General features: G+C 41.4%; 1 protein-coding gene and 1 long non-coding RNA gene across 2 annotated transcripts in view; one reads left to right on the forward strand and one right to left on the reverse strand.

The window, feature by feature from the left end:
* The window catches only part of LOC120879606, a 46898-nt gene extending 33917 nt beyond the window's left edge, over nucleotides 1–12981 (reverse strand). The window contains exon 1 of the long non-coding RNA XR_005724837.1: nucleotides 12903–12981. This is a non-coding gene — a long non-coding RNA (uncharacterized LOC120879606). The remainder of the gene's footprint in view (nucleotides 1–12902) is intronic.
* A 39-nt stretch (nucleotides 12982–13020) lies between these two features.
* Nucleotides 13021–22609, forward strand: CCNB1 (cyclin B1). Its single transcript, XM_040262651.1, has 9 exons — nucleotides 13021–13288; nucleotides 13881–14051; nucleotides 14148–14300; nucleotides 15931–16113; nucleotides 20472–20630; nucleotides 20843–21079; nucleotides 21356–21496; nucleotides 22109–22219; nucleotides 22391–22609. Exons 1-9 carry the CDS (start codon nucleotides 13268–13270, stop codon nucleotides 22496–22498), a joined length of 1284 nt encoding a protein of 427 aa, XP_040118585.1. The 5' UTR covers nucleotides 13021–13267; the 3' UTR covers nucleotides 22499–22609.
* The last annotated feature ends 516 nt before the right edge of the window (nucleotides 22610–23125 follow it).

Genomic DNA, 23125 nt, shown 5'->3' on the forward strand with positions numbered 1-23125 from the left:
AGGACTTACTGGGCTAAAATCAAGTTGCCATAAGGCTGCATTTCTTTCTGGAGGCTCTCAGAATCCATTACCTCATTCATTTCAAGTTGCTGGCTGAATTCAGTCCTATAGTTGTGATTGAGGTCACTGTTTCTTTGCTGCTGTTCCCAAATTCTAGAGACCACCTATATTTTTTGACCACCCCCTTCCTCCATCCTCAAAGCCAACAGGAGTGGGTCATGTGCTTCTTACACTTCAGATCTCTCCTGCCTCTTTTGTCACTGTAGCATCTTTCTCTGACCCACTCTTCTGTCTTCCTCTTCTATTTTTAAGGACTCTTGTGGTTAATTGGGCCCACCCAGGTAATCCAAAATAATCCCCTTTCTCAAAGTCCTTTTTGCTATGTAACGTGGTCACAGGTGTGTTCATATTCACAGGTTCTGAGCGTGAGGACAAGGACATCTTTCGGGGAGCTGTTATTTTGCCTGCCACATGGTTGCCTTGGGAAGACAAGGAATTGTTCCAAAAGGGCAGAGAGAGCTTTTTGGAGTGGTGGCAGCATTCTATACCTAGAGCACAGTGGTGGTTACACAGGTATATACAGTAGTCAGAATCTTAACTTCTGTTACTGCATTTTTTTCAAGTGCTTTTATATTACTAATTTGCTAGTAATTACTCAAAGCATCTATATGGTAGGCACACAATTATCCATTTTTTCTCTTAGTACTCTAGTGTTACCATATAATAAGTTAGCTTTAACTGATCTAGTTCAATAACACAGTATAATGGACTAGATTTTTTTCCAGGTACACTGTTCCTCTTTGTGGCTATGTTCCTCTTGAATATAAAGGCCAAGGAGGTTTCCCCCAAAACAAAGTACAGTACATAGATCTGTCAATATTCACACAGTTATGGAAAGCCCATTTAAGAAATAATACAATTCAGTTTATTTATGGTTTTTTAAACACTGAATAAATCCATTCATTCTTAACAAAATTCACGAAAGTTCTTTATAGCAAGACACTGCTCTAGGAGCTAGGGGTAAAATCACCAATAAAACAGTCCTGCCCTAGAGGAGCTTACTTCTAAATGTAGAAGACAGACCAATATGTAAAAATACCAGTTTGTGATAAGCACTATGAGGAAGAGCAAAAACTTATTGAACCCTTCTTATGTACTATGTGGGCACTATTCTAAGCAATCAATATGTCTAGTTATTATCCACATTTCACTGATGAGGAAACAGGAAACAAAAGGTTAATTGCCCCAAATCATACACCTAATAAGTTGTAAAGCCAACTTTCCAAACCAGGCAGTTTGGTTTTACTCAAGGGAGGTGCCAGAGATAGCCAAAGAGGATCTCCATGGCGGGGAACAGAACCAGATTTGAATAAGGAAGCAAACAATATTAGTATCCTAAACCATATTCTATTAATAGCCTCTATTCTACCCTGAAATAACATCAAATGCATGGCATTTGAGGCAGGCAGTGGTTAGCATGATAGAAGAAAAGAAGGCCAGTGTGATAACAGCAAAATTAGGCAGATGGTGTAGTGAGGACATGGAAAATCTGTGGAGGGCTTTAAGTAAGGGGCAACTTGAGCTGATTAGTTTCAAAAGCATCAGGACAGGAAAACCAGAGTGGAATCCAGGGAACAGTGAGAAGGCCTTTGCCAAAGCCCAAATGAGAGATTTGGGTGGACTAAACAGCATGTCCATTGCCTCTTATTTATAAGCTCGCTGTTTAAATAAAAATAAATCAGACACAAACCCTGCCTTCACTATGCTTGTTACATAAGGAAGATAAGGTGTACATAACTAATTCAAGATTTAGAGAGATTTGGTGCCATGAGGGAGTGGCAAAGTTCGGAAAATGGAAGTTACTTTTAGCTGAAGGGACAAGGGTGAGTCTTCACAAAGGAGGTGGCATTTGATAGATCGAAAGGACCTATGGGGTTGGAGACAGAAGGCAAGGGGATTAATTTCCTTTGGAGTAAAGTGTATAAACCCATTAGGGGTTCCCTTTTGCACAATCACAGCTTGTGGGTGTGGGTGTGGGGTTAGCAGTCCTATGATTAGGAAGGTTAGGAGCAGAGCATTGAGGATATCTGAAAACCAGGTTATAGCTAACCACTGACCTGTTAGGTGATCACGCATGCATGCATGATAAGTCGCTTCAATCATGTCTGACTCCAACCACATGGATTGTAGCTCACCAGGCTCCTCTGTCCATGGGATTCTCCAGGCAAGAGTACTAGAGTGGGTTGTCATGCCCTCCTCCAGGATAAGGTAATCATATAGGCGTTCATCTCTAGCTCTATAAAAAGCATCAGCTAAGTTACAGTGACTTATGCCTTATTTCAGGTAGGGTTTTCCATTGTTGGTTGCCTTGGTTTTTCACAGGAGCAGGATAGGAATGCCAAATATGAAAGACTGCACACTGATAGTGGGCTGGACACTGGCAGGCCTAGGAATCAGACTTTGCCCATAGCTGTGATCTAAGTGTCTGTCGGGTTTGGATCCAGTGAATATAAGGTGATCAAGCCCTTGCAGTCCTGTGCAATCAAGGCAAGAGTCTTAAATTCGTCTACAGGAACCATTTTTGTTAAAGGCAACAGATGCATTAAAAGCCTAAAGTGTACAAAGCAGAGTGCATGATACAAAGAAGTCTAATACAGTCTCTGCCCTCATAGGAACAAAACAGTTACTAAAAATATAAAAATATGTAAAAGCATGAAAGAGATACATTCTGAGAGAAAGGCAAGCGTAATACTGCTCTGAGTTCAGAAGAGAACCCTTCCTCTTGGAAGACTGCAAAAACAGTTATGGAGGAGAGGGCATACATTTTCAATAATCAGGGAAGATCAGTGTACTTCATTATGATTTTGAAGTTTGACTTGTCCATATCTTGGCTATGTAAAAAACTGAATCTGCTTAAACTCTGAGCCTCAGGTTCATCAGCTAGGATCACCAGTGAGTTCTGGGGTGATCAGCGGCACCATTCACCTACTCTCACTTCTGACCTCATCAAACAGTCACTGTAAAGTATAGCTGGGCACCAACAAAAGACTATTAAATTGTGCTTTAATTTAGCTCTGTACTGTACCCCATGTTACTCAGCCCCAATCTTAAGAGTCTCAGGCTACTCAGCCTTCTAGAAAGACTACTCACTGTGCAGACTCATTACTGTGCAAACAGAATAAGGACAGATAAAGCAGGAGTGGTTTGCAGAAGAGAATCCTTTCTTCAGTTTCCAGGACCAGTAGACTGTCCTCTCATTCTCTATTCATTTTTTCTTGGGCTTCTTTTATTACTTGCCTTTCTTCTTCATTCCCTTTTATTTCTCTCCATCTCCGTGTAAGTAAAAGTCGCTCAGTCATGTCCGACTTTTTGTGACCCCATGGACTATACAGTCCATGAAATTCTCCAGGCCAGAATACTGGAGTGGGTAGCCTTTTCCTTCTCCAGGGGATCTCCCCATCCCAGGGATCAAACCCAGGCCTCCCACATTGCAGGTGGATTCTTTACCAGCTGGGCCACAAGGGAAGCCCAAGAATACTGGAGTGAGTAGACTATCCCTTCTCCAGGGGATCTTGCCGACCCAGGAATTCAACCAGGGTCTCCTGCATTGCAAGTAGATTCTTTACCAACTGAGCTACCAGGGAAGCCCATCTCCTTACCATGACTTAACCCAACAAACTGCAGGTCCTACAAGGTGTGGGACCTTTCTTTACAATAGATTTCTCAAATGTGTGAGACATTTAGTTGTAAAATACTTCACCTCACTTTGCTAGCTCTTCCCCTGTAGCTCAGATGGTAAAGAATCTGCCTGGAATGCAGGAAACTTGGGTTTGATTCCTGGGTCGGGAAGATGCCCTGAAGAAGGAAATGGCACCCCACTCCAGTATTCTTGCCTAGAGAGTCCCATGGACAAAGGAGCCTGGCAGGCTACAGTTCACAGGGTCACAAGAGACAGACACAACTTAGCAATTAAACCACCACATAGGCATAACTTATTCCCAGAGTAATGTCTGTAGGAAAAAACAAACGTATTAATATTTCCTTTACTGGACACTGCTATAATTAATCACAAGTGTCAACAAAAATTCAATTAATAATCAAGAAGAAAAAAGGGAATGTTATTCAAGTCAAACTAAGGATCATACCCTGGGAGATAGACTCTCAGCTCCTAGAACTGTTTCAAAGTTAGAAGTTGAAGGCACAGTCATGTACATTTTCAGGACAACAGATTATACATCAAAATGACACACAGATATTTGGTATAAAGTTCACCAAAGACACATGGACTAGATAAGCCTGTACAATGGCTTCCCTGGTGGCTCAGCTGGTAAAGAATCCGCCCACAATACGGGAGGCCTGGGTTCAATCCCTGGGTTAGGAAGACCCCCTAGAGGAAGGCATAGCAACCCACTCCAGTATTCTTGCCTGGAGAAGCCCCTGACATAGGGACCTCGTGGGCTACAGTCCATAGGGTCATAAAGAGTCGGACACGACTGAGTGACTAAGTACACACGCATACAAACTCGTACAAATTGAACAGCAAGTCACCGTGACCCCCTACAGAGTTGGGAAAGAATGCTGTTCCTTTTTGATGGTACATTGCTAGCATCAGAAGAAAGAACAAATTGATCTTCACAGTTAAGCAGACACTTCCATATTTAAAAAGGTCTAGTTAATGTGTAATGCAGACGAACACTGGATATTAGGGAGGGAAGGGGGAGACCCAGACAGACAGGAAGGGAGACTTTTATGTTTAAGTTTTCTTTCCCTGCCGTAAAATGTAAACTCTATTTCATCACAATAAACAGAGCTTCAACTGTAAGATGTTTTTGCATGAGAGCAATTCAAAAAATACATACAGACCATATTCTAAATATAACAAATTATATTCTAAATAAAACAAAAACAAGTTTTTCACTTTCTTCTCAAGTACCAATTCATAAACACCCTTACTTCTGTAAACCAATTTTTGTGTTCCCCACGCTCACACACCCACATATCCACTATGGGGTAGAAGTAGGAGCAGAAGTATCTTGCAGCTTTAAAGTCTATGTACTTTTACATGGGACTTACCTGATGGTCTGGGTGGTTAGGACTCTGTGTTGCCCCTGCAGAGGGCAGAGGTTCAATCTCTGGTCGGAGAGCTAAGATTTCCCAAGAAACCTATGTGCTCTTATATGTGCATAGAATATTCCTGAAGGATACGCAAGAACCGTTTAATATATTTTCCTTTGTGGAGGTGGAACGACTCTTTATTGTATAACCTCCATGACTATTAAACACAGTATCCAAAACCTAAAATAACAAATTTAAGGGACAACGGCAAGGGGTTAAAGTATACGTCAGCTTTACAAATCTGTGGTCAATATACAGCTGAAGAAATTATTTTATGGTGTTTTTCTCTATACTGTCTTTTTTTTTTTTTTTGGCCACATAGCTCGTGAGATCTTAGTTCCCTGATGAGGGATTGAACCCCAGCCCTTGGTAGTGACAATGCCGAGTCCTAACCACTGGACTGCCAGGGGATTCCCTAGACTGTCATCTTTTTCAACTCCTATTTCTATCAGCATTTTAGTGTGAATGTCCCTGATTTTCAGTCAATACATCAACCACTCTAACCTTAATTTTTTTTTCAGCTATACAGTGTATTGTTTTAGAAAGTCAAATAGTTCTTTAAAACTGATAACAAAATCATTATACCCCTTTCTACCATTCCTGCTCTCTAAAAAGAACCATTTTCTATTTTTGTAACTGTGTGATTTGCTATTTACAGTCATAATTCTCAATAATGTCCTTATATTGTTATTTTTTTGTAGTTTTTTACCAGTTTTAAAAATCATCCACGTCTAACAACGGAAGACAAGGGTTCAGCTCTTTTATACTATCAGCACACATACATACTCACACATAACACTCCCCTCCCCAACCTCCCAATAGAGTTGAACCATACTTTGGGGTTAAATCAATCTTCAGTGTTTTAATTATTTTATGACCATATAATTTACCAATCTGTACTAAGTCCCATATTATGATTACATCTCCAATTTTTCTTTTAACTAGCTTGTTACAGATTTAATAGTGTCTTATTTATTTTCATTTGCCTAGTTTTTCTGTACCTATTACTCATTCATCTCCAATTCCACCAGAAGTGTAAATCTCTTCTCAGTATATTCAAATACTTCAAGTAAGGTATTGATTTAATTTTCTACTTGGAGATGTCCCACTTAGAACCCCCATCATCCTTGTCATTCTATTCAAACGTACACTGACTGCTCTCCAGGCCTACTAAAAAGAGTCAGCTGAGGGTTACCTAAAGTCTTGGGAATTCTCTTTGCCTTTGTCCTATGGTGGAACTACTGTTTTGTTTTGTTTGATCCCACACCTTCCTCTCTTATTTTGGCCTTGCCACACCATGCAGGCTCTTAGTTCCCCAATCAGGGACCCAGGGAACTAACCCACGCCTATGCGGTAGAAGCGCAGAGTCCTGACCACTGAACCATCAGGGAAGTCCCCTTCACCTTTTAAAATTTTCATCCTTGTTAGAAGACTACACACTCCAATAACTTTCTACAAATGCACATGTGGAAAATAATTTTTAGACTTTGCCAATCTAAAAATGTCTTTATTCTACTTCATGACTGTTTAATGGTCTGACTGGGTACAGAATTATAGACTGAAAATAATTTTCCTACAAAATCTTGTAGCTTTCAACATTGTTATCGAAAGCCTCATTCCATTCTGACTCTAGATCCTTTGTATGCTATCTGATTTTGTTTCCTTAAGGGCTCCCCTTTGTTTTACATATCATATGCCAGCACAGTCTGCCATGAGATGAGCCTTTGGTTCACTAATTGTGCAACTTTCAGACATGGACCCATGAAACTCATGTCCTTTAGTCCTGAGAGGTTTTCTTGTATTATCTCTAAAAATTTCCTCCTTTCGTTTTCTTTTGTCTTTTTTTTTTCTAGAACTCCTCCATCTGTTGTCAGATCTTATGAAATGAATTTCTTATATAAATAAATTTCTTATATTTGCTATAGTTTATCTTTTTGTCTTTTTGCCCTTTCTGGGGTAAATTTTCTTGACTTTCTTCTACAAACCTGCTATTGCATTTTAATGTTTGTTATCATATTTTTAATTCCCTAGAGTTCTTTCTAAAACCTGTTTGTGGGTGCATTATTATCTTTCCTTTCTCTGATTATATAAATAACTTTTATACTTATTTTTTAGCTTTCTTCTCCCTGAATTTTCTGTCCACTTGGGAGTTCTTTTTTAAAAAAATATTTATTTATTTGCTGTGCCAGGTCTTAGTGAGGCACGCAGGGTCTAGTTCCCTGACCAGGAATGGAACCCAGGCTCCCTGCACTGGGAGTGTGAAGTCTTAGCTACTAGACCACCAGGAAAGTTCTAGGAGTTTCTTTTTATGTATTCTTGTTAGGTCTCTTTCAAGTTGGAGGATTTCCTTGAATTGTCCAGTGCTCCTTGACCAGCTGTTAACAGTTAGGAGTAAGAAATTAATATATTGATTAGAAACCTTTTGTCAGCATACAAATAGGTCAAATGGTATCACTTTAAACATGTCGCATCCATTTCATTGATCATCCTTCCTAACCTTCTGTATTTTTAAGACTTCTCTTTCAGGCTCTTCACTTCTCAGAGAAACACACTTTGATCTCACGTAGGAGGGTTTAAGTCCAGCTGCCTGCATTTAGGGGACTAAGTAGAAGAGGGAGCAGGAGGTCTCACTAATTGGGATGAAGAATTTCACTTCATCCCCTTGCAGCTTGCCTGGAGTCTGAAATCCCAAGTTCCATTAGTTCAGCCTCTAATCATCTGCCAGGACCAAGAAGATGTTTCACTCTACCCATGCTCCCAAGTGCAGGAGGTTATCAAGCAATCCTGCTCTCAACTCTACCTGTGTCACCAGTTTCATAGATTTCCAAGACTAGCTGGAATCCACAGTACGAATCAGTTTGCTTCTCTAATCTCCATTGCCAGCCTAGGTTCTAACTTCTTTGGTCTGGTGCTTCCATTACCATTCTTCAATGTGTTTCCTGCTTCCGAAATGATGTCATTATTGTTTCCTCACCCATCTTTGACAGTTTATGCATTAAAAAAAAAAAAAAACTCCCTTTATTGCCTTCAGGAAGAAAAATGCACGTTCAATCTGCCCTCTGTGAAACACCACCTTCTCTTTCATGAGAAACCACTGTTTGGTGTCCTACCTCTCTGGTGTTCTTCCCCAGTCTTCCTCACTTCCTGACGGAGATGGGCTCCCCGTCTCTGTTCAGTCTTTAAAATGGAGGGCCCTGGGGCTTGCCCCTCAGCATCTGCTCTGCTTTACATTCTCTAGATGATCTCACCTGCCTCACACTTACAATACTATCTACAGGAAAAGAGGCTTTAGCTCCCACCCTGATCTTTGCCTAATGGACTTCTCTTGTATATCTCCAGGCATTCCAAATGTGGCAGAATTCCTGATCTCCTACCCCAAAGCTGCTACTCCCTAAAAAATGTTCATCTCTTAGTCTTCTGTTTCATTTACTCAAGTCCAAACCTAAGCGTCATCCTTGACTCCTTTTCCTTCACTCCAAGAATGTAAACCATCAAGACTCAGCAAGTCTACCTCCAAAATATATCCAGAATCTCTCTCTAACACTACTAACACCATCAAAGTCATCATCTTTTATCTGGCCTCCTACAGTAGCCTCTTAATGGCTCCCCTGCTTCTCTTCCCCTCTTCCTGCTTCCCCCTATGCCTCCTCCCCAACCTACACTGTGTAATCTCTCCACAGTCACTATCTTTCAAAAGGATAGATTATGCCACGCCTTGGCTTAAAACCCTCAAAGCCTTCCACTGTACCTATCATAGCTTGGCTTAACAAGGCCTTATGTAATTTTACCCTTTCCAATTTCTTTAATCTCATCTCTACTCCTACCTCTCCCCATGCTCTAGCCATATGGGCTTTTCTTAACACGACAAGCTCATGCATATTTAAAAAATTAATAAACAGAAACCTTAATTAAAACAGAATGGGAAGTCAGAAAGGGGACATTTCACGCCCTGTGACTGTTGTTATTTAGCTGCTAAGTCGTGTCCGACTCTTTTGTGACCATTTGGACTCCTCTGTCCATGGCCAGGCTCCTCCGTCCCTGGAATTTTCCAGGCAAGAATACTGGAATGGGTTGCCATTTCCTCCTCCAGGGGATCATCCGACCCAGGGACTGAACCAGAGTCTCCTACACTGGCAGGCAGATTCTTTACCACTGAGCCACCTGGAAAGCCCAGCTATAGCAGGCCCAACAAGAAGAAGAGGGACTTCTTACCGGGCAAGAATGCAGTCAATAAAAAGCCACAATACCTCAAATTCTAAGTTCCTTCAATGGACTCTGTTTACTATAGCCCTTCCAACTTCCTTTTCCCCTCTCTGTAAGAGTCCTCTAGTGGCATAGAACTTGTATGGCTTGCCATGGTTACAGATCCCAAATTGCAAGTCTTTGTTGATTGTGAATAAACACATTTTTGCTGGAGAAATAACTGGCAGTCTATTTTAGGTCAACACTCTCATTGGGTTTTCACAGACTATTTCCTCTCTCTGGAATGTTTTCCTTCTTGTCATTTAAGCCTCAGCTTAAATGCCAACTTCTCAGACTATCTCTGACCCACCAAGTCTAAGCCAGCTACCAAATGGCTCTATTTGAATCACTTTCTTTTTAGTCTCTGCTTTGCACTTAGTACTATCTGATTTTTTCCTAATGTACTTATTTACTTAGTTTCTCTCCTAGAATATACACTCTCCTGGAATATACACTTAATGAGAGCAGGGATCTCATCTGTTTTGTTCAGAGCTGTTTTCCTAGCACCTAGAACATTGCCTGGTATGTGGCTGGCACTAAAAACCAGGCCAGGGGAGAGAACATGGAGTAGTTCACCCAGGAGAAAAATCAACTTTTTAAGTGTTATAAAGAAAGGAGATGATCCATGGAACTTGTGTTAATTAAGCATCAAAGTTAACATTCTGGTGATCCAATCAAGAATCTGCCCTGCAACGAAGGGGTTCAATTCCTGGTCAGAGACCTAAGATCCCACATGCCTTGGGGCAAATAAGCCTGAGTGCCACAACTAGAAAGACTGTTCGCCGAAAAAGATCCTGCATGATGCAACAAAGATCCCGAATGCTGCAACTAATGCAGCTAAATAAACAAAAAACAAACACAGCTCCTAAAAACAGACAACATTCTAAATAGAAATGACTCATAAAGTATGAACACAATTTGCAAAATTTCTCAAGCCTGCACTCCTAAACTATGTACATTTGCTGTGCTTAGTCACTCAGTTGGGTCCCACTCTTTGCCACCCCAGGTACTGCAGCCCGCCAGGTTCCTCTGTCCATGGGGATTCTCCAGGCAAGAATACTGGAGTGGTTGCCATGCCCTCCTCCAGAGGATCTTCCCAACCCAGGGATCAAAGCCAGGTCTCCTGCATTGCAGGCAGATTCTTTACTGATTTGAGCCACCAGGGAAACCCAACTGACATTTGGGGCTGGATAATTATTTATGTGTGTGTGTGTTTAGGGGGCAAGGCTGTTTTATACATTGTAGGATGTTTAGAAACCTCTCTGATCTTCACCTATTAGATGGCAGTAGCACCTTGCCAGTTGTGACAATTAGAAATGCAAATCTCCCTCTCCCCACAGCCTCTCCCACCCTGGCACAAAATGTTCACCAGTTAAGAACTACTGTATTAAAAGAAGTTCCACTGTGCAATGTTCACAAAGGGGTTGTCCTTTAGGTCTGCTAAAGGCCTGGCATCCTAGGATCATTCAAAGTGTATGCTTTTTTTTTTTTTAAATCAGCTTCAGCTAGTGGGAGAGAGCCCATGGCACTAGAACAACAGTGTCAACATTTCCTAAGCAAGTGCTACTGCTCAGGGAGGTGAAACCTAGGGGAAAAACTGATGAAAAGCATGGTTCTAAAGTGTCTTCCCATAGACACTTTATTAGTTGTAAGAAACAAACAACTAAATACAGTGGAGAAAGGAGGTAAAAGCGTAACCATGTGATCAAAATTAATCTCATTTATGGGGAACAGGTGAACACCATGTGTCTGCAGAGTTGATTCCCTGAGAAGAATATGATGTCACCTACGTGGTTTAACAGCCAACAATTATACAAACACAAAAATAAGAAACTTCTCTTTTCTAAAAAAGTGGCAGGGAGTATTGTATTCTTCAAAACCATCAGTGTTATAAAAGAAAAAGAAAAGCTGCAAGAATTGTTCCGGACCAAAGGAGACTACATGCAACACTGCCCCTAGCTGGGTCCTGTACTGGAGAAAAGAAAATGCTGGAAAGGACATTATTAGGCCAACTGATAAAACTAGAATACAAACTAGGTTGAATACAATGTTGTGATAAAGTAAATGTATAAAGTTGATAACTGTTAGGAAATACACACTTAAGAACTGAGGGATAAAGGGCCATGATAACTGTAACTTACCCTCAAGTATTTCAGGAAAAAAAATGTATATACAATTATATAAGGAAGAAATATCAATAACCTCAGATATGCAGATGACACCACCCTTACGGCAGAAAGTGAAGAAGAACTAAAGAGCCTCTTGATGAAAGTAAAAGAGGAGAATGAAAAAGTTGGCTTAAAGCTCAACATTCAGAAAACTAAGATCATGGCATCCTGTCCCATCACTTCATGGCAAATAGATGGGGAAACAGTGGAAACAGTGTCAGACTTCATTTTGGGGGGCTCCAAAATCACTGCAGATGGTGATTGCAGCCATGAGATTAAAAGACGCTTGCTCCTTGGAAGAAAAGTTATGACCAACTTAGCATATTAAAAAGCAGACACATTACTTTGCCAACAAAGGTCCCTTTAGTCAAGGCTATGGTTTATCCAGTAGTCATGTATGGATGTGAGAGTTGGACTATAAAGAAAGTTGAGCGCCAAAGAATTGATGCTTTTGAACTGTAGTGTTGGTGAAGACTCTTGAGAGTCCCTTGGACTGCAAGATCTCACCAGTCCATCCTAAAGATCAGTCCTGGGTGTTCATTGGAAGGACTAATTTTGAAGCTGAAACTCCAATACTTTGGCCACCTGATGCCAAGAGCTGACTCATTTGAAAAGACCCTGATGCTGGGAAAGATTGAGGGCGGGAGGAGAAGGGGACGACGGAGGATGAGGTGATTGGATGGCATCACCGACTCAATGGACATGAGTTTGGGTAAACTTCAGGAGTTGGTGATGGACAGGGAGGCCTGGCATGCTGCGGTTCATGGGGTGGTAGAGTCGGACACAACTGAGCGACAGAACTGAACTGATACATAGATGGGTAGTTACATACATAAGAAAGAGATTAAGTAAATGAGAAAGCAAATGGGATAAAAGGTTAAGGATGTTTGAATCTGGGTAAAGAGTATACGTGTGCGTTCCTTGCGATATTTTTGCACGCAACTTTTTTGTTTGAAATGATTTTCAAATCAAAAAGCAAAACATTATTTTCAAATAAAAAAATTGGCTTTGGGAAACAATCTGAAATAATCTGGCAGGTTAAGAGGCTGGCAATATTCTTAAGAGACTATTAGTGTTGTGGAAATATCACGGATCTAAAGAAATCTATGTTTAGTCCCGTGTTACTAACTTATGATCCAGAGAAAGTCACCCAAAGCCTCTCTGAGCTTCAGTTCCTCCACTTCAGAGAGCTGATGGGATGATCAAACGAAAGCACTCGTATATAAAATCCTTTCCTGCTACATGCCACTGCAGAAGAGGAAAATTTGTTTAACAACAGGCAGGACTAAAGCCATAACTGCCTCTTACGGCAAAGCACCTGCTTCACCAAGTCTTTTCCAAGGCCCTGAGGCCAACTACGGGGTTTAACAGTCTCACCTCTTCATGTGGGCGGTGAACGCACCACTTCCCTCTTCAGGTGGGTACAGCCGCGGTCCGAAGGCGCAGGCGCCGAGTCACACCACGTGACGGTCTGGCCCCGCCCCCGCCCGAACGTCTTCGCGGGATCTCCCTGGAAATGCATTCTGAGAGGAACCAGCCGCCGCCAATGGGAAGCGAGCGAGTGCCACGAACAGGCCAATAAGGAGGGAGCGGTGCGGGGTTTAAACCTGAGGCGGAGCCCGATTCCTCCCGGCGTGCTGCGGAGGAACGGCTGTTGGCCTGTGGTTGACTCAAGCTCCCGGCTGGTCGGGGGCTCCAGTGCTCTCCTCCTCGCCTCGCTGCTGCCTGGTGCAGAAGAAGCCATGGCGCTCCGGATCACCAGGGTGAGCTGCGGATGGTGAACAAACGCGGCTCTCGTAACTGGCTGCGCCTCCTCTCCCTGTCTCTCCTACCGGAGTTCCCCTGGCAGGAGCGGACCGGGACCGAGATTGGGGGGAGGGTGTGGAGGATGGGCGTCGGCGGGCCCCTAAAGTGGTGGGAGAGTTTGGGGGGCGGACGGACGGAGAGAGGAAGATGAAAAAGGGTAGTAGATAAGGGGGGAGGGGCAGATGGAGGGTAGACGCGAAACATTTTGTAAAAAGGTAATGGAGGACCCCTGAGCGAGCTCCCACCAACTGCGCAACCACCCAGGGGAAGGTGCCTGCAACTGAAGGCTTTTTAGATTTCCTTTCCTTTCAAATGTAAATTCATGGTATTTTAGGTCCGGCAGGGACTAAGCAGGCGATCCCTCAATAGGTGAAGTAAAGAGGTTCGGGAAGGAAATTGGCTTGTCACAGCCTTAGCGTAGCCCCTGGAACCCTGGTTTTCTCCGGGAACCCATTTACAGCTGGCTTTACTCCTGAAAGCTTCTGTTTGGCCCCCATCTTAACCCTTGATTACACTAACCTGCTTTCAAAGTGGTCTTCATTCTTACAGAACACGAAGATTAATGCTGAAAATAAGGCGAAGATCAGTATGGCAGGGGCCAAGCGCGTGCCTGTGGCCGGTGTTGCAACCTCTAAGCCCGGGCTGAGGCCCCGAACAGCTCTTGGAGACATCGGTAACAAAGTCAGTGAACAACCGCAGGCCAAACTGCCTCTGAAAAAGGTATAACTGTCTCCCTGAATCAACTACTCTGTGAGTATGCCTTCCAGCTGTGACCCGTGATGGAGAAACGTTCCATTTTCTCCTTTTCATCCACAGGAAGCAAAAACTTTACCTGCTGGAAAAGTTACTGCTAAAAAAGTACCAAAACCTCTGGAAAAGGCTCCTGTACCTGTGCCGGAGCCCCAGGCGGAGCCAGAGCTGGAACCCGAGCCTGTTAAGGAAGAGAAACTTTCCCCCGAGCCTATTTTGGTAAACTTGACTCTACTATTTGAGAACCTGTTGTTTCTTTTCCTTCATTTTACTAATGGATGGCGCAGTATTTGAATAAATACAGATAATAGTAATAGTTATAGAGTGCTTAGGAGGTAGGCTCTGCTAAACACTTTGCATGAATTAGCTCACAAAATCTTACTCTCAGCACTGGTATTGTCATCTCTAGCTTTGTAGATAATGGTGTAGAGAAGCATTAAGTTTGAACAAAACAATTCATAGGGTCGTAAAAGGATCAGACAGGACTTAGCCACTGAATAACAAACTCTTTTCTAGAGTCACTTTTCATCAGTGGCACAAAATTAGATTCAAACACAGACTATCTGGCTTCAGGATCTGTGATTTTAATTGCTTTTAATTGTCATACTGCCCCTCCTTTGTTTACTGTATTGAGCTGCCTGGACTAAAGATTTGACTGTCTTTTGGTACAAGCCATCTCTGTCTGGAATTTATTGATTGAAACAGATTGTTCCCTTGAGTCCTTTTTTTTTTTCTTAAAAAAAAAAAAAAAACCACCATAACGTGGCCTTCAAACAATAAGCCTGTAACTTTGGGATTTATATCAGGATGTAAAGCAGAAAACGGAGCTCTTCAGAGTAGGCAAGAAGATGAGTTAACACTTAGCCTCAAAACCAAGAACTTTTTAATTAAATATCAGGCATGTAAATGTATCTACTTCTGTGAAGGGAGACTACACCATCTTTGAAAAGGCTGCTTTCCTGAAATTGCAATGACTCCATTCTTAAGTTTTAATTTTTAAAACTTTATTAAAGCTGGTTGGGCAAATAATCAACGTCATTTTGCCTAGTTCTTTACATCTAAGGGAAGTGGGTATGATTATTGACCTTGTGAACATAGCACAGAAACCTGTAGCGTGCACAGTCTTTAATTGGCCATACTGAGCTTTTCATCAAAATCCCATACTGATTCTTGCCTTTGCTTTCCCACCCTCTTTAACTGATACGCTTTTCATCCTTCAAAACAGCTCATGCATCAACATTTAAAGCTTTCCCTAATTTTCCAAATGCCACCCTAACTCTCCTCACCCCTACTTTTGTTCCTAGAATCAATTTCTTTTACTTCATTTACTTATTTCTTCTAAATTCAAATCCCCTTGAGGACACCATAAAGCCAGTACTTAACACAAAGCCTGACTTGATGAAAGTGCTCAATAACTTTTTGGACAGCAAGGTAACTGGAACTTGAAGAAAATGATTTCATGATAACTCAGTCAATGTGCAGTGGGAAGCAGTCCCTATTTTGAAATAAAGACTGAAAGCTAACTTGTCATTCACTTGGATTAGCTTTACATGACTTTGCTAAACAACATATTACTAATTAGTTCCCTTTGGAGGAAAGTCTAGATATGAACTTGCTTCCTCTCTGTTTTACCTGTTAGCATGCTCCTGATTCTAAATTGGTTCAGTCTAAGTTGGCATCTCACTTTTCATATTATTCACTTCCTGGAGACAAATTGAATAGATTTGAGAAGATGAAAATAAACTGCATGTCTATTCGACAGATAGTCTCTTGAGTTGATACCAATAATCTGACCATTCTCAGACAGTATACTGTTTTTGCTATTATTTCAAAAAGTCTCTGTTTCCAGGTCGATACTCCCTCTCCAAGCCCCATGGAAACATCTGGCTGTGCCCCTGCAGAAGAAGATCTGTGTCAGGCTTTCTCAGATGTAATTCTTGCAGTGAGTGATGTGGATGCAGAAGACGGAGCGGATCCAAACCTTTGTAGCGAATATGTAAAAGATATCTATGCTTATCTAAGACAACTTGAGGTCAGTAGTAGTATTAAACCATTGTTTTTTTCTAAACTGCATCTAGCTTGGAGATTTTCCATTAACAGTTTTAAGCAGGATACAAGCAGCGTTTCTTAACAGTAGATTCCACTTTGAAGTTCTTCGCAAAATGTCAAAAGTGGCACAAAATGCCAAGAAGGTGGGTTTTTTGTGGGTTTTTTTTTTTTTTTGGTGAAAGTCCTAACCGCTGGACTGCCAGGGAATTCCCAACGACAGCTTTATTTGCCATTTTGAATGAGGGAAATTCAAAGTGAAAGATATTACCATGGCTTTTCTAAAGGAAAGTCCACAAATTGAAAGATATTTTATATCCATCATAATTAGGAGTGTTCATTTCAGCTCAGTCATGTCCGACTCTTTGTGCCCCCGGGGACTGCAGCATGCCAGGCCTCCCTGTCCATCACCAACTCCTGAAGTTTACCCAAACTCATGTTCATTGAGTCAGTGATGCCATCCAACCATCTCCTCCTCTGTTGTCCCCTTGTCTCGCCCTCAATCTTTCCCAGCATCAGGGTCTTTTCAAATGAGTCAGCTCTTGGCATCAGGTGGCCAAAGTATTGGAGTTTCAGCTTCAGTATCAGTCCTTCCAATGAATATTCAGGACTGATCTCCTTTGGGATGGACTGGTTGGATCTCCTTGCAGTCCGAGGGACTCACAAGAGTCTTCTCCAACACCACAGTTCAAAAGCATCAATTCTTTGGTGCTCAGTTTTCTTTATAGTCCAACTCTCACATCCTTAAATGACCACTGGATAAATCATAGCTTTGACTAGACGGACCTTTGTTGGCAAAATAATGTCTGCTTTTTAATATGCTGTCTAGGTTGGTCATAACTTTTCTTCCAAGGAACAAGCATCTTTTAATTTCATGGCCGCAGTCACCATCTGCAGTGATTTGGGGGCCCCCCAAAATAAAGTCTGTCATTGTTTTCACTGTTTCCCCATCTATTTGCCATGAAGTGATGGGACCGGATGCCATGATCTTAGTTTTCTCAATGCTGAGCTTTAAGCCAACTTTTTCACTCTCCTCTTTCACTTTCATCCAGAGGCTCTTTAGTTCTTCATTTTCTGCCATAGGGTGGTATCATCTGCATATCTGAGGTTATTGATATTTTTCCTGGCAATCTTGATTCCAGCTTGTGCTTCATCCAGCCCAGCATTTCTCATGATGTACTCTGCATAGAAGTTAAATAAGCAGGATGACAATATACAGCCTTGACGTACTCCTTTTCCTATTTGCAACCAGTCTGTTGTTCCATGTCCAGTTCTAACTGTTGCTTTCTGACCTGCATATAGGTTTCTCAGGAGGCAGGTCAGATGGTCTGGTATTCCCATCTCTTGAAGAATATTCCACAGTTAGTTATGATCCACACAGTCAAAGGCTTTGGCATAGTCAAAGCAGAAGTTGATGTTTTTCTGGAATTACCTTTTTCTATGATCCAGCAGATGTTGGCAATTTCATCTCTCGTTCCTCTGCCTTTCCTAAATCCAGCTTGAACATCTGGACGTTCTCTGTTCATGTACTGGTGTAGCCTTGCTTGGAGAATTTTGAGCATTACTTTGCTAGTGAATGAGATGAGTGCAATTATGTGGTAGTTTGAACATTCTTTGGGATTGGAATGAAAACTGACCTTTTCCAGTCCTGTGGCCACTGCTCAGTTTTCCAAATTTGCTGGCATATTGAGTGCAGCACTTTCACAGCATCATCTTTCAGGATTTGAAATAGCTCAACTGGAATTCCATCACCTCCACTAGTTTTGTTCATAGTGATGCTTCCTAAGGCCCATTTAATTTCACATTCCAGAATGTCTGGCTCTAGGTGAGTGATCACACCATCGTGTGAAGATCTTTTTTGTACAGTTCTTTGTATTCTTGCCACCTCTTCTTAATATCTTCTGCCTCTGTTAGGTCCATACCATTTCTGTCCTTTATTATGCCCATCTTTGCATGAAATGTTCCCTCGGTGTCTCTAATTTTCTTGAAGAGATCTCTAGTCTTTCCCATTCTATTGTTTTTCTCTTGGTTTGCATTGATCACTGAGGAAAGGCTTTCTTATCTCTTCTTGCTATTCTTTGGAACTCTGCATTCAAGTGGGTATATCTATCTTTCCTTTTCTCCTTTGCCTTTTGCTTCTCTTCTTTTCACAGCTATTTGTAAGGCTTCCTCAGACAACCATTTTGCGTTTTTTAATTTCTTTTTCTTGGAGATGGTCTTGATCCCTGTCTCCTGTACAGTGTCACGAACCTCCATCCATTAGTTCTTCAGGCACTCTATCAGATCTAATCCCTTGAATTTATTTGTCACTTCCACTGTATAATCATAATGGATTTGATTTAGGTCATACCTGAATGGTCTAGTGGTTTTCTCTACTTTCTTCAATTTAAGTCTGAATTTGGCAATAGTCTATTTTAATTTTATAGGCACAGTGATAGTGTTTCTCTCAGGCAGGCAGGTCAGTAATCTTAGAAATCAAATTCATGCACTGCCTTGCGTCAAGTGTCTGATGTTAATTTTGCATAGTCTTACTCTGGCCTCCATCTTATTTCATTACTCTTACTTCCCATTCTCATAATTCTTCCTTACTTTTAAATGGCTTTATTTTGATCATGCATTTATAAGCCACCATGAATCATTAAATGGCTTATGCTGCTGCTAAGTCGCTTCAGTCGTGTCCAACTCTATACGACCCCGTAGACAGCAGCCCAACAGGCTCCCCCGTCCCTGGGATTCTCCAGACAAGAACACTGGAGTGGGTTGTCATTTCCTCCTCCAGTGCATGAAATTGAAAAGTGAAAGTAAGTCACTCAGTTGTGTCCAACTCTTTGCGACCCCATGGACTGCAGCCTACCAGGCTCCTCCACCCATGGGATTTTCCCATTGCCTTCTCCGAAATGGCTTATAAACACACACTTTGTTTTACTTTGGTAGCTCATTGTAAATCCTAACAGCATTCTCTAATCACTAGGCTCTCCAACAAAAACTGTTAAGTGCTACTGGTTTGTATTAACTGGAACCTTCAGTTCACCTCTGTGCTCATATCATAGGGTTGGTTATAAATTAATATATGTGTATGGAGAAGGTGGTAAGAAACCATAGCCAAAACAAGGCATTTTGGGTCAGTGTGGCTTATGAACATGTGATATCTGGGAAATTGTTTTTGTCCAATAAGAATATACTCAAAAACTAAAACTTTTGGTCTTCTTCCATTTCATCTCATTTCTGAAACTTTCTATTGGTGTCCTTTGCCTGTTCGCCCAAACAAGGAGGCATTCTGTATGTTAACAACATAAGCAATACAGTTACCAAATTTACTCAGTTGCTTGTTTATAATGCATTCGATTGTAGTGGCATCATTAACATCTTCAGCAGGGTGTTGCTTGGTTATTTTGGGCATCTCCATCTTCTACAGGATTGTCCTGTAAGGCTTTCGCCAGAACCAGCCTTCTCTGAATTTTTTCCTCCTTTGTTTTTGTTGTTTATTTATTTGGCTGCACTAGGTATTATTTATAGCGCTCAGGACCTAGTTTCCCAACCAGGGATCAAACCTGGGCCCCCTGCATTGGAAGCACAGAGTCCCACCCTCTCGACCACCATGGAAGTCCTTTCTCCCTTGTTTTTAGTTGGTGGTCTAACTTAGCACATGTGTGTGCTGGATTTTGATGGTTGACTTTTCTTACCCATGCTGTTTCGGGGGTTTAAACCTCGAAGCACGTGTGGTAGCATATTCGTTCCAGCTCACCTGGGAGCTGCTACTATTATTTTCTCTTAACTTTCTTGAAGCTCAGGGGCTTCCCAGGTGGTGCAATGGTAACAAATCTGCCTGCCAATGCAGGAGGCACAAGAGATACAGGTTCGATCCCTAGGTTGGGAGGATCCCTTGGACTAGGAAATGGCAACCTGCCCCAGTATTCTTGGCTAGAAGATCCCATGGACAGAGGACCCTGGTGAGTTACAGTCCGTGGGGTTGCAAAGAGTCTGACACAACTGAGTGCACACACATAAAGCTCAAGGTTCTGGGTTTAGAGTCCTAAAAAGATCTGCGGTGATAGTACGGTATCTTTATTTGCGAAGGAGAGACAGGATGTGGGCCAGTAGCAGTGATGGTGAATTGGACATAGTAAGATTTGCCGATGTGAAAACCTGTCACACTGTCCTGTTTGATATGTGCTTTCTTTGTTTCTCGGTGATGGAGCTGTTTGCAGTGACCAAATGATAATAGAGCTTAGAGCTATTAAAGATTCTAAATGTTCCAGAGCTATTCTGAGGTGACCAGTTATTTCTGGTCAGAAATGTACCGTGGAATCTTACTTCTTAGCATAATCAGCATTTCTTTTGCAGGAAGAGCAAGCAGTCAAACCAAAATACTTAATGGGTCGTGAAGTCACTGGAAACATGAGAGCCATCCTAATTGACTGGCTAGTGCAAGTTCAAATGAAATTCAGGTTACTGCAGGAGACCATGTACATGACTGTTTCCATAATTGACCGGTTCATGCAGGTGAGTGTGATTCAGCAGTTGAGGGTTCTTCCTCTAAGGGTCCTCTCTGAGTCCTAAGAAACAGACCTTTTCAGCTAAAATCTGTCTTGAGGCATGGAGTGTCTTTGAGATTTTGTTGTGGGAATGTGTCTTTCCTATCTCTCTCTCACAGTTCTGTGCTTCCTTTTTCAAATCCCTATTACGTATTCACCGACCTGATATCCCCACTGCAGGACAACTGTGTGCCCAAGAAGATGCTGCAGCTGGTCGGGGTCACTGCCATGTTCGTTGCAAGCAAATATGAGGAAATGTACCCTCCAGAAATCGGGGACTTTGCCTTTGTGACTGACAACACCTACACCAAGTTTCAAATCAGACAGATGGAAATGAAGATTCTAAGAGCTTTAAATTTTAGTCTGGGTCGCCCTCTACCCCTGCATTTCCTTCGGAGAGCATCTAAGATTGGAGAGGTACAGATTTCTTGAAACCTCTGGTATGGTACATTAGGGAGAACTGCTGGCCATTGAGATCTGATTGAAGTGCATTATATTTATACCTAACTGCCTGAAGAAGGCATAAAGGTGGTCTTTATTTCCAGTCAGTCTCTGTGTTAATATTATTATTAAAGCCTTTCATGGACAATTGAATTTGAGAATTTATAGGCAAACAATTGTAGGTACAGTGATGGGCATACTAGTTACTGCCAGTGCAGAATTCTCTGACAGAACCTGTGGGTTTTATTTCAGGTTGATGTTGAGCTACATACTCTGGCCAAATATTTGATGGAACTAACTATGCTGGACTACGATATGGTGCACTTTCCTCCTTCTCAGATTGCAGCGGGAGCTTTTTGCTTAGCACTGAAAATTCTTGATAATGGTGAATGGGTAAGCTCTGTCCCACAAACTGAGATTATCCTGAGCTTTGACATTTCACTGTTTGCTCAGGATAGAGCTGTTGTCATTAAAGGACAATTCATATAGCTCCTACATAGGGCATCTTCTGAGGCAATGATTATACTATCTTGAAATATTTTCTTAGAATGCTTCCATTTCATTGCCTAATCTCATCTTGCTATACCCCTTTGAGAAAGGTAGAGCAGCTGCTGCTGCTTATAGAGAGAGTAGCTCAAGCAGGTCAAATAACATACCAGAAGTTCATTCATATTCGTTGAGTTAATGAGTATTTCTCTTATGTCATGTGATAATACTCTAGGCCCTAGAAATAGAGTTGTAAATGAGAAAGTCAGCTCCAAATAACTTGGTCTAGCTTTGGGGTGGAGAATTCAGCAATTACAAAAGTAATTAAGTTTGAGCACAGGATCCTAGAGAAGCCACGAAAGAAGAGTAATTGGGGAAGAAAGGGTTTTAAGCTTGTCTTAAATTTCAATTATAATCATATAGAGTCTCTATTTCTCTACCTGCTTTTGAAGAACATCTAGAAATTTTATGAAAACCCTTGGTGATGAGCATTTCCAACATTAACTTTTGTTGTCTTAGACACCAACTCTACAGCATTACCTGTCATACACTGAAGAATCCCTTCTTGTTGTTATGCAACACCTGGCAAAGAATGTGGTCATGGTGAACCGTGGGCTTTCAAAGCACATGGTGAGTCAGTCACTGGTACTCTAGGGTGTTGGGGAAAGTGGGAGTCATTCAGACTTTATGCCTGCCTGCAAATTCAGAGCTTACTTTTTTAAGGAGTTGATTTTTAACTGAATCATTGATTCTTATGTTTTCCTCTTTAACATCATTAATTTCTGTACTTTTCTCTTCCAGACTATCAAGAACAAGTATGCCACATCTAAGCATGCTAAGATCAGCACTCTAGCACAGCTGAATTCTGCACTAGTTCAAGATTTAGCCAAGGCTGTGGCAAAGGTGTAACTTGTGAACTTTGGAATACTATCTGCAAATAAAATTGGCACCATGTGCCATCTGTACATATTATATGTTACATTTATTTACTTTTAATAAAGTTGTAGTTCTTTTTACTTATCCTTTAACTCATTTGAATGTGGCTACTTTCCACTTGAGGATAAAAGTTGTTTTAAAGGTATGGTGGGGATTACCTAAAAACAGTTTTCAGTTACCTGGGGACCCAACTAATACATACAATTGGTTCTTCTTGGCTTTTGTTTTATATGCCTGGCTTTACTTAAGACGACTTACTAAGCTCTTGAAGGCATTTAAAATCTAGATGTACTTTATGTCATACTGTATGTAAGCCCAAGTCACCCTAAGAGATTCTGCTGCCTAGTTCTACATAAGGAAAAGTCTGCCATCTCATTCCTAGTCCTCCTGATTCCTATTTACTGTGGTGGTTGCTGCCATAATTCTAAGTAATCTACTAGTACCACTTTCTTAAATTATCAACTTTAGCTAGTGTCAGCATTTTCACTTGGAAAAATAAGAATTTTAATTTATATTCAAAGCCTAGTTTTTGTTTATTAGTTAAGAAAATAAAACAATCCTTAAATATGTTAAGAAAATAAAACAATCCTTAAATATGTT

The sequence above is a fragment of the Oryx dammah genome, unplaced genomic scaffold, assembly GCF_014754425.2.
Source record: "Oryx dammah isolate SB20612 unplaced genomic scaffold, SCBI_Odam_1.1 HiC_scaffold_20, whole genome shotgun sequence".
Classification (NCBI taxonomy): Eukaryota; Metazoa; Chordata; class Mammalia; order Artiodactyla; family Bovidae; genus Oryx; species Oryx dammah.